Source organism: Pelodiscus sinensis, chromosome 2 (assembly GCF_049634645.1).
Source record: "Pelodiscus sinensis isolate JC-2024 chromosome 2, ASM4963464v1, whole genome shotgun sequence".
Taxonomy (NCBI): Eukaryota; Metazoa; Chordata; order Testudines; family Trionychidae; genus Pelodiscus; species Pelodiscus sinensis.
This window is the reverse complement of record NC_134712.1, coordinates 200,765,282-200,776,619: the sequence shown is the minus strand read 5'-3', so window position 1 is coordinate 200,776,619 and position 11,338 is coordinate 200,765,282. Positions and strand designations below refer to the sequence as shown.

The 11,338-nt window shown below is 47.8% G+C and overlaps 1 protein-coding gene and 1 long non-coding RNA gene across 4 annotated transcripts in view; one reads left to right on the top strand and one right to left on the bottom strand.

Annotated features, from left to right (window-relative positions):
- Positions 1-237: 237 nt before the first annotated feature.
- LOC106733020 (transcription factor Sp8) lies at positions 238-5,713 on the bottom strand. Of its 3 annotated transcripts, XR_012902007.1 has the most exons (3): positions 4,391-5,706; positions 1,969-3,525; positions 238-1,569 (listed from the first exon to the last, which is right to left on the bottom strand). XR_012902007.1 is itself a non-coding variant. In XM_075922236.1 (2 exons), the coding sequence occupies exon 2, from the start codon at positions 3,490-3,492 to the stop codon at positions 2,062-2,064; it is 1,431 nt and encodes a 476-aa protein (XP_075778351.1). In that variant the 5' UTR covers positions 3,493-3,525; positions 3,984-5,713; the 3' UTR covers positions 238-2,061. The 3 variants fall into 3 exon arrangements, 2 of the variants coding, with proteins under 2 accessions (XP_075778351.1, XP_075778350.1); XM_075922236.1 differs by having other exon boundaries at positions 238-3,525; positions 3,984-5,713; XM_075922235.1 differs by having other exon boundaries at positions 238-3,525; positions 4,391-5,705.
- Positions 5,714-9,010: 3,297 nt separating this feature from the next.
- Positions 9,011-11,338, top strand: part of LOC142827323 (uncharacterized) — a 29,182-nt gene continuing 26,854 nt past the window's right edge. Inside the window, exon 1 of the long non-coding RNA XR_012902006.1 lies at positions 9,011-9,256. This is a non-coding gene — a long non-coding RNA (uncharacterized LOC142827323). The remainder of the gene's footprint in view (positions 9,257-11,338) is intronic.

Sequence of the window (11,338 nt, the reverse complement as noted above, 5' to 3'; positions counted from 1 at the left end):
GCATTTCCTTTAATTTCAACTATTGTTGCAGTTTTCACACAGGCTAATTTATCCATTTTAAAGTCTCAAGACTAAGTGCAGATTGCACAAGATACTAGCCTTTACAATTAAATTGGATTCTTTGTATTCCCTTGTTGACATTAAAATCTAGAGAATTATTCAGACTGCAGGAATTGCAGGTAAATAAAGAACCACCTACAGGGACTGCATTAAAAAAAACAATTAGTTGTCCTAATAGAATGTTTTATCTGGAGTTTATTAATACCATTTAAAATATTACAGATAAAAATCAATTACATATTTCATGCATTTAAAATGCAAATCTAAAATGTTCCAGCGAAAGGCTTTCCATTTCAATGTGAAATATCCAAATTATTTCAACATTACAATGAGACAAATAGTTTGCAGCATTTGCAAACCCCTAATGTAGTGTCAGGAGTGTTTATTAACATTTATCAATATTATTTTCAGGAAATACACATAGGCCAACGTTAGTTCAGTTTCACTTGGACAGTTTATTTAATACATGGGTTTTGGCAAACCCACTTTATGAAATATAGGAGAACTCTCACTTTAACTATACCTGAACTGCCAGCAAATGCAAATAAGTACATGCTCCATTAAATTAAATGTCATTCAACATTTATCAAATATTGTTTGCTTACAGATTTATGCCTATCTAAATTAATATTCAAGCAAAAACTATATCCTGAAGTGCCATCTGAAAGTACACTTCAAGAAACAAGTCCAGGAAAAAAAGGCAGTTAACTAGGACTGCAACAATAACGCTTAATATTTTCTCGTGACAAAAGAAAAAAAGCTCAAGTGTACTTCAATATATTTTCAAATATTTACTAGAAGTAATGTACAAGAAAAATACTATACAAAATCGTCTCCTGGACAACTGCACCTCACACCGATACATTGGTGGAGTTATATTTAATTGTTAGCTAATCTAGACCAATTCCCCAGTTGTACAAATCATTAGATTCAGTTGTAATTACAGGTATTTTATTTTTCTATTTTTCCCCACCGCCCTCTTTTTGGCTTTCGAACTACAGTTTCGCTTGTTACCAAAGATGCTTCTTTATTTGATTTTGAACTGAAATTAATTACCAAAAAATAAATTGAATCCTAATTCTTTTCGGCGAACCGTGCGAATGTACAGATACGGGAACTATACAAACGGACGGGTGGACTAGCAAAGGAGATTAAATTTGGAAAGCGGGGTGGGAAACCCATTTTTCAAAAGGAGAAATACACAGTCACTCTGGTCTCGCTGGAATGCAGTGCTTTTTTTTTTTTTTAAAAAAAAGAATATTGTATCCGGATCTGTTTAAATTCAACACTAGAGTGGTGTTTCCTAAACAACGACTGCAAAACGTGTTTCTAAAAAAACTTTGAGAGGGTTGTAACATTCCCACACCATGCCCTCCTCCAGCGCCAGGAAACAAGCAAGCGAGACGGGCCACTTCTTCGGCAACTTTTAATTGACGTAGCTTTAACGGTGGGTTGGGGTCTCGGTTGATTTTTTTAAATTGTGATTTCTAAGTGTAAAAAGCTCTTGACCTGTGAAATGGCGATTACGTTAGGCATTGAACTGCTGCAAAGCACGTGATTTTTAAATAAACACGGAAGGGTTTAAAAGTCTCCATGAAATCCCGTTTTCACCCAAATGCTTCGCGGGGCAGCAGTGGGCGCTTTCTGCCCCAACTTTCGCAATGAGACGCTATTTGGGCCCCCCGCTTGGGACTCGCTCAAACGATTTTGTCCCGATCTCCCCCCTCCTGGGCCGCTTCTCTGTTCCCCCGCCCCCTCCAGCTTTTCTTGTCTTGGCCCCACATCCCCCTTAGCCCAGGGGCGAGCGAGGCGCGCTAGGGGGAGGCTGGCTGGGGCCTGGCCCCGAGGCTGCGGGGAAGCTGCGGGAGGCCCCGGGGGGTGCCCGTGAGAGCAGTGCACGTTACTTACATGTCCATGTGCCCTTTGCACAGTGACTCACGCCGGGGAGCGGGAGAGGGCGCCGGCCGCAGCCTCTCCCCCGCCCGCCCCCCGCCGCAGCCTTCACTCCAGGCCGTTCCGGTGGCCGGGCTCCGGGGGCTGCAGCAGCTCCGGGGAGTGGCAGGGCGGGCTGCCCGCCGCGCTGTGCTCGCTGTCGGTGTCGCTGCCCTTCTTGCCCCCGCTGCCGGAGCCGCCCCCGCCGCCGCCGCCCCCTCCGCCGCCCCCGCCGCTGTGGGTCTTGACGTGCTTGCTGAGGTGGTCGCTGCGCATGAAGCGCTTGTTGCAGACGGGGCAGGCGAAGCGCTTCTCGCCCGTGTGGGTCCGCAGGTGCCGCTGCAGCTCGTCCGAGCGCGTGAAGCGCTTGCCGCAGAAGAGCCAGTTGCAGACGAAGGGCCGCTCGCCCGTGTGCCAGCGCAGATGCGCCTTCAGGTGCGACGTCTTGCCGTAGACCTTGCCGCAGCCCGGGATGTGGCAGCTGTGCAGCCCCTTGCGCCGCAGGCTGGCCCCGGCCGGCCCCAGCCGCTCCGCCTCCTGGCAGTTGGGGCAGTCGCAGGTGGCCCGGCCGGAGTAGCGGCGGGCTGAGGAGCGGGGCGAGCCCCCGAGCGGCGCGGCGGGGCCCCCGCTCAGCATGGAGCCCCCGGCGCCGGCCAGCGGCGAGGGGGCCGAGTCCGGGTAGGAGCCCGGCAGCACGGGCTTAAATCCGTCCATGAGGTGCTGCCCGGCGGGGCTGAGCAGGTGCGAGGAGGCGCCGCTGCTGAAGGCCGAGTGGCCCAGGCCCGAGTAATCCGAGTTGTAGCCGCCCAGCGGCGAGTGCAGCGAGGTCTGGAGCCCCCCGGCGGCCGGGTGCAGGGAGCCCTGCAGCGCCGCCGCCCCGTTGGGGTTCTGCACGTCGAGCCAGCCCGCGCCCACGTCCCACCAGCTGGAGGCGCCGGCCGAGCCCACGTCGCCGGCGGCCAGGCCCGGGTGCGAGGGCTTGAACCAGGACTCGTAGGGGTGCGCCATGCCCACGCGCGGGTAGATGCCCTGCAGCCCGTCCACCGACGTGTGCACCTTGGACAGGAAGACGGGCTGGTGCGCGGCCGCCTCCTGGGACGAGCCCCCGCCGCCGCCGCCGCCGCCGCCCCCGGAGCTGACGGGCGCCTGGAAGACCGAGTAGTCATTGGCGAAGGGCGAGCTGGCGGCCGCCGCGCTGCTGGAGGTGAGCGAGAAGGCGCTGGAGCCCGGCGAGCCGCCGCAGCTGAAGGAGTCCGAGACCAGGGCGGCCGCTGCTGCCGCGGCCGCGGCCGCAGCCGCCGCCGCCGAGGAACCGTTCCGAGCCGCGCCCGCCACCCCGAAGCCCGCCAGGCTGGAGCCCACCACGTTGCAGCTGCCCGAGGAGGAGGAGGAGGAGCGTTTCCAGGGGTGGAAGCCTTTGCCGAAGGAGGACGCGCTGTCCGAGAGGGACGAGGGCGACGGGCTGGGGCTGCCGATCTTATTGCAGGTGGCGGCGAGCATGGCCAAGGGAGTCGAGCCTAACCTCGGTTCTTCCTGCGGAGAAGGGGGACAAGAAGGGGCGTCAGCTTCAGCGCCTGGCCTCGCAACAACACCCCCTCCCCCGCGCACCCGCCTCCCAGCACGCCTCGGCCCCCTCCCCAAGCCGCTGACCCAGGCGGGCTCCATCTCCTCTACCTCCGAGAAGGGAGTGAAAGTTTTGCTGGCGCTGCCCTCGCCTTCCTCTGACCCGGGCTTGCGAGCCAGCGCAGGGTTTGTCCGCCCGCTGGCTGGGCTAGGTGGACGCCAATAACCCCAGAGGGGGTGGAAAAAAGTTATTTCCGCGCTGCTCAGGCTAAACCCCAGCCCGGAGGCGGCTCCGTTGCAGCCCGTCCTCCCTTTCCCAGGAGCTACTAGGATCGCTTCTCTCAGGCCGAAACAGCCCAGGCTGCATGAAGCTGTGAGACAGTCTTATCTAAGTAGCGATTGGGGGGAAAAATACAAGTTCAACGTACCTGCTGGACGCGACGGGCTGAAACAAGATTAAAGGCAAAAAGAACCCCACAATGTGTGGCAAATTAGCACTTGCACACGGAAGGAGAAAGCGCTGCTTTTTTTCCTCCAGCAGTCACATGGACAGAAGAGGCCACTTCACCGGGGACACAGGAACAGCACAGCCCGGGCGCTGTAGGTTGCTTCTACAAATGCCCTTAAAACCTTTCCCTGCACACTGAAAAGTGACTCTGGCCCCTTCCTCCCGCCCCCCCTTTCTTTTCGCCTAAACTCACTTGTACTTAAGAAAAAAAAACTTCAATAGAAGAGACTGATAGCCCTGGTCAAGACAGGGGCTATTTTAACCCCCTCCAATCGACAATAAAAAGAAACTAATTAAACCAGCAAGAGAAAAAATCCTTAGACTCACCCCTAGAAGTGAAGTTGCCATCACACAAAAGTGCCCTCCTCTCAGAGGATCTTTTTTATATTGATAAATCAGAGGCAGTGTTTTTTTTAGAGGTGTGCAATACAATGATCAGTTCCGCCCATTCCACCACAATTGTAGCTCCCTCTCAGGCTTTGAAGTGCCGCTGAGTCCCCGCCAGCCAATCTACAGCCTCGCCGGGCCTCTCAGAGACGTTCCTGCGTGAGGTCATCAACACCGCCAAACGCAGTCGGCAGCCGCCGCAGCAACAGCCGCTCTCCAAAAAGAAAGACACAGAGGGAGAGGCTGCACGTTTAAGGCAGGGCGGACAAATACACGATGCCCACAAATAATGCAAATACCCCCCCAGTGCATCTGCTTCTCTCTTCGCAGTCCCCTTCCTTCTAACAGCCTCTTCATTCATTTTTGTAGCCTTTGGTCCTCTCCTTCCTTCCCGCCCCTCCTTCCTCTTTAGCAATGGACAAGCAGTCGGGGGTTTGCAGCTAGACGTTGCAGGTTATGCCTTCTGCTGGACTTTTACTTTTGTCAGGTGTCTGGTGGCTCCGAAGGTCCCACTTTCCTCCTGCGTGTTAGTTTCCTCATAGCTAGTTCGGATTACTGTTCTGTCCCTTTGAATTCAGACTGTTTATCTTTTCGAAGGGAAACGGGAAAATATTTACGTGCCATGACTATCTCCCTATAGTTAGGTAGATGTCTACCCGGATTCCTTGTACGTTGCTTTGTGTGACTGTTGTTGGCACGCCAGCGTAAGCCACATCTCAGACACGTGGGGACAGGGACAGTGCCCTGGGTTATAGCTACACGGGAGGTCATTTGCAGTATAGAGCCTCAGAAAGTGTCATCAGAGTTTCAGGAACACAGCAGTTATAAAAGAATGTAACCAATATTTCATTTGCTATTCCCTCTATTGTGTGTACAGTACTGGAAACTCGCCGTTTAAACCTCTCTGTAGTCCAAATGTCGATAATTTAAAGGTGGAAGTTATTAAAGGTGGAGAGCTGCGTTCTTTTGGCTGGCCTGCTATCTTTGAGTTGTTTTTTTGTTTGTTTGTTTGTTTTTCAATTAATGCAATACCCCAGATCTTCCTAAAATCCAGAAAAAAATACAGCTGTCTCGGAGTGAGGTTGTATCAGCGGCGTGCATTGCGAGCAGCAAAACCGGCTGTTTGTTTGGGGGGCTGACTTGTTTTAATGTTGCGGGGATATTGACCGTACATCATATCTATTGATTAAGGGGGTAACGTACATTATCATACTTTGAAGTAAGAGTGAAGTAAATTAATGAACTGCTTTCTTTCTCTGAAGGCTGACGGTTACCATAAATGTCGTGTTTCTCTCTGCGAGCTGCTCTGAATGATTTTAGCCTGTTGAGAAGGCGTGACAGGCCAGCCCAGAAGGAGGAAGGGGTGGGGGAAGGAGGGAACTCCGTTTAACAAATAAAAAAGAATTAACTTCATTGCTTTGGTCTCTTTCTATAATGATATTCATTTTACAGACCTAATGCACGCTTGTTTAAATTTCAGGTTTAATTCTAATCAATACCATCATCCCCAAAGAGGGGGGGCGCATTTTCGTGAGAGACTCCCTTGTATAAATGCTTATTAACTTTTATCTCTACTTCCTTTATCTGTTGGAGCCGGGGTGTAACTATTAAGACATAGATCAGAAAGCTTAAGAGCAAAACACGCATTTTAAGTAATATGCTTTTCAAGAGGAATAGAAAATCGCATTTTGTGGTCTGCCAGAGGCTGTCTAAAGATTTTGTATTCTGTCTGATAAAGTTCCTCTATGTATGTGAACCATACTCAAGCAAAGCGCAATGCTTAAGTAATATTTGTAATGACCTCTTTAGTTAAGTCTTTTAATTAGATCGATTCCACATTTGTCTGCATTTTGTGTGAAATGAGCCTTCTTGGGTGAGGTTTGTTTCAGTACTTTTTACTCAATTTGCTTTTTAAAATTTTGTTCTGGACGTTTTTATTTTTCATTTTATTAAGTTTCTTTCTGTCGAAAAAATAAAGCCGAGAGACTTTGACGTTGGAAATAGCAATAAACTTTTACAGAAATCGTACAGGCAACTGGCGCGGGAAATTGACAACATGTTGGGGGGGGGGGACAAAAGCAAAAGAGATAATCATAACTTAATACAAACCACAAAAATGGGGTTAGTAGCATTACTCTGCGGGTCAGATAGTTTCACTGAAACTGGAAAAACAGCAATTCTGAACTTTGAGAGAAGTTGCGCTGATCATTTCTGAATTCACCCCAGGAACATCTGTAAACTTCCCCTTTTGTATACATTGCCTGCTGGGCAGAGGGTTTCAGGAAACTGACAATTTTGTTTGCATTTGCGTTATTGACCACTGCACTTAAGGGTGTATTACATCAAGATAATATGCAGGATTGTGGGGAGGAGAGAAGAGGAGAAAAGCTAGCAAGTAAAGGCTTTTCCGAAATTAATTAAAACTTTTTTTTTCCATTTGAAGTTTAATGTACTGGGGTAGATAAATGTTCGTGCTGTTTCTTGAAAACCTGTGGGATCCACTCTCAATAAAGCGAAAATCTATTAGCATTCTGTATGCATCTGCGGCATAAATTTCATTTGAATTTCAAATTTAATAAACCAGGAGGTTTTTAATCATCCCTGGTTTTATTTGTTTGATATTAACATGCTTATTGACCGGGTCTGTTGACCAGTTTGATCATTACAGGACAGCAAAAAGTTAATTAAAACGACCACAGCTCCTTAATCATATCATCTGTCTCATCCATGTCGTTCCCTTTATTACAGGCTATGATGGATAGTCTCCCAGATTAATTTCTCTGTTTCTTCGATTTGGACAACAGCTTTTGGGACCTAATTTACATCCTGAGAACAACTTGCTCGAGTGTACTGAACACCTTGTGTCTACAGTATACATAAGCGATCTCAGAACTTTACCAGCAAGGATAGCTTTCGGTAACCCTTTCCTTGGATCTCGTAAATGGCCCCGTGTGACGCCCAGTACCCAGATAATCACATAAATACTCGTTCCTAATGGTTAGCTCCCTGTATACAATGTGCTTTAGAAGGAGGGGAGCTCTTTCAGTTTGATGCAAGGGAAATATAGTTCCTCTTCGGCTATTTCAGAAGGACATAGCTGGAAAGGATTTAATCTAAATAATGAACACATCAGATCTTGGAGGTAAATATAAAAAATGAGATTAGATTGCAAGTGTTTGTACTCTGTGAGTGCGTGCTTTGTTTGTAGAATTCCTGTAGGTGGTTGTGATACATTTGCATCATGCTATATCGTGAATATTATATAATTACAATAATATCGCTTAGTCTCTAATTACGCACATTTTCTCAGGCATCTCCGTAAGCGGAAGGTGCTCGGTTATATTTTATACACCCCCATCCATAAGCATGGTGATATGATTGCACATCTCTTTCTCTCTTCCTATAACCACAATCATGGGTGCACACTTTTATTTATAGTCTAATCTAATTGCGCAGGCACAGACATTAGAGTTTAGAGCTAATGCTTCCCGTCTAAATGTAACTGGTTTAAATTCGGGTTTTATCATGCGCATTGGGAAGGATCTCATCGATGTGGATTCTTTACCCCCCATGCAGCATGGTCACTGCCCTGGAAACTCCTGTCTTGGATTGGGGTGCGGATAAATAAACCGTACCGGAGATGGACGCAGCGGGGGGCGGAGAGGAGGCGAGGTCCCTCCGGATTCTGTATTTGCAGTTTTGAATCTCTCGGGCTTACGGCCAAAGTTTCTTCAGTTCTTTGCATGCCTGCAGAAAAGAAAACCCTGGCCGACTGTAGCAGGTACCTGTGGATTCAGTGTCGTCCTCCCTTTCTCCCCTCCAACACACACATTACAGTTCTAAAGCCACCTTCACCAGGAGGTTGTCTCATGTCCCTGAGCGATGGTGGCAGCAAACTCTCTAGGCTGCCAGGGCTCATCTTGGAAGGGAAAATGGAAGGGGAAAAAACACAGACACCTCCCAGAAAGGACTGTACTGTCATTACCGATTACCATTTACCAATAATAATGATTAATGTTTTTATTTGATTATCATCCACACCTGTTCATTGCCATGACTGATTTTAGACGTTTCTCTCATTACATAATTGGGCAAATTCGTTGATTGCAGCTGTGCAGTAGGGCATCTTGGTCTAATGAGAGACAGACTCTGATGGAAGCAGAGAATCCTTTTTCTGGCTGTATTTATTTCCCAACACAGTGTACCTAATTGGGATCTCATGTTGTACCTGCAAGCACAATAATGTTCCTCGTCCTGTACGCGAACTCTGTTGATTTTCCCCCAGAACATTCAAGACGCCTTGTGTAACTTCGAAGAGCCTGCGTGCTGCGGCTTTCTTGTCTCAAAAAGGAGGAGATGGCGCAAAGTGGGCATCACTGTCTTAGTGTCTGGTTTCCTTGAGTCTTTTTTAGCGAGGGCACCCTATTTTCAGCTGAGGGGGAAATGTGTTTTGTTTTGTCCAAAAAAGGGGGGGGGGCTATGCGTCTCTCAAATCTCTATGTCCGTGCCATTATATTAGCCTATGGATAGACGTGTGCACATATCATGTATAAGGAGAGAGAGAGGTGCATTCATATCACCATGTTTATAGATGGGAGGGTGTGTGCAATGGCACTGAGCACCATTTGCACGGCTATTGTGTAACTGTACACCAGCAGCGTTCCTGAGTGATTGTGTATGTACAGGAGACACGTTCTGGAGAGAAAGTGAGCTTCCGATCTGCGTGCGTGTGGATGCACGTATTCTTGTTATGCAGAGAGAAAGGGACAGCGAGAATGCGCGAGATAGACCCGTTTCCTGCAAACAGTAGGTCGCTTTGGTTTTTCCTTGCTTAAGCTGTTTTCTCTATTTCTCTGATCTCCCCCTCCCTCCCAGCTACCATTTAACAGTCAAAAACAACTAAATTCTTATCCTTGTGCCTATTGATTTCTTTTCCTTCGGCTCTGTGAGTCGAGGAGGCAATGCTTCCAGATTACCCCGCGTCTCCTCCAGACGGTGGACAATTGCAAGCGCAGCTTCGGAAAGATAAATGTTACTTTGGGAATTCTGTTTAATTACAAATAACCCGGGAGCTGCTCGGGGTCCGCTGGTTTAAGCACACGTGTTCGAATCACTGCAGCAGCTTTCCAAAGGGGTGACAAGAAACAGGGAACTATTGAGAAATAAGTGTGGAGGATCTGACATCCCCACTGATAGGGATTGTCTAGCGCCAGGTTATGCCCTGAAAATGCATTTAACCCCCCCTCTCCTTTCTCTTATCCCCCCTCCCCCACCACTAGAGCAAGAGAAGTCAGGGTTCGCAGGGTACAGAAAGGAAGAAAAATGAATCATTTCCACATTCTGCCACTTGCAGAGAAACGACGAGCAGAAAATAAATCCTTGCCGCCGCTGTCGGTTAAATACAAGCATTCCTGATGCCCAGATAAGGCTGCAAACTATTAAGCCGTTATTGGTCCTGGTTTCAAGATCTCCGTGATAGACAGACGTCCTGAGATTTGCCCCCAAAGAACCCAACACTGTATGTTTACTGCTCCACTTCCAGTGTAGCTGCCACCTTTTTGTATCCATTTGCCTATGGAACAAGGCAATTAGAATTAGCGATCCCCTCCCCCGCCTAGTCTCCTTAACTGGGGGAAAGGGGAAGGAGGGGGGCGAACAGGTTCTTTGCCGAACCTGTCCTGGCTGTGCGAACTAGATGAGCAACCCTGAACAGATGTCCCCATTTGAGTCCTCCTTCCTCCACATGCCTGCTGCCGGATCCTGCCAGCGCGCAGGAAGCTCGCTTCAAACCTGGCCCATTCCCGCTCATAATGGCCAAGTTATTCTGGACCAGTGAGCACGAACAAAATGGGTTTCAGATCGCGTGCTTTAGAATAATTCGAGCCCAGGCAAAAAAAAAAAAAAATTAAAACCTGTTCAAAAAGCATTCTGAGCTCAGAGCGCAGAAGAACTTGCTCAAAAGATCGTTATCCCCTCCCTACCCACCCCCCCGGCAAATATGGTATAATTTACAGAGCAACTTAATAATCCGAGGGGCACTGCAAAAGCCCTTTGCGTTGTAAACCGCTTCTAATTACCTGCCAGAGCAATTAGCTGACTATCACGAAGAAATTAGATCGCTCAATGTAGCATAAATAATGCGAATAATTTTGTAAGGAGAATGGAAAGCGAGACCTGGTGTTTCTTTATAAGGAAATAACACCTCGTACTGTACGAACCCTACATGAACACATATTAATGTCTAGGCATGCATGGAAATGAATCCGAACATGAACCCTCTGGCTTTGATTCAGCGCTTTCTTCATTTACATATGCGGGGTGAAAGTCGGCTTCCAGGCGTTTAGATATAGAGCTCTTCCAGATCACAGTAATTAACACATAGAGACTTCAATAGGAAAACCTGTTTTCCAGATGATTTTTACAATGCGGCTTTATGTCTCATTTGGCAGTTTAAATAGCTGGAGTTGTTTTCTGGCTGCATCTCTACTATCATCTGTTGAGCATATTTTGCCTAGAATGCTGACCAAAATGTAGTAGGATGGAGGGGAGGGGGATGGATGTGCTGTGTATTCCCTTATTTTGGGGGGCATTCGGCTTCTTATTCTATTACAGGTTAATTTCTAAGCAGAGTTAATATACTTTTGTTATACGACTGTCTTTTTAAAAGTTTATGTCACGCAGTCTTTATAGTCACTTCTCCTGACTATTGCACAGGAAAATGGAAAAGCTTTGCCTGTTTCAGAGTGTTTTATATCAAGGTGAAACTTGTTTCTGAAACCAGATTTTGCGGGAAAGAAATCGTATTCTTCAAGAGGAAAACTATTTATTTAGGAATCTATGTATCAGGCTATTTAATAGGACAATTTAGAAGATACTGATACTTCCTCT

Coding starts and splice junctions, on each gene's coding strand:
- LOC106733020 (XM_075922235.1), bottom strand. CDS start 4,411: ATGGCAACTTCACTTCTAGGG. Junction 3,526..4,390: donor TGGCAACTTCACTTCTAGGG/GTGAGTCTAAGG, acceptor CCTTCTCCGCAG/GAAGAACCGAGGTTAGGCTC.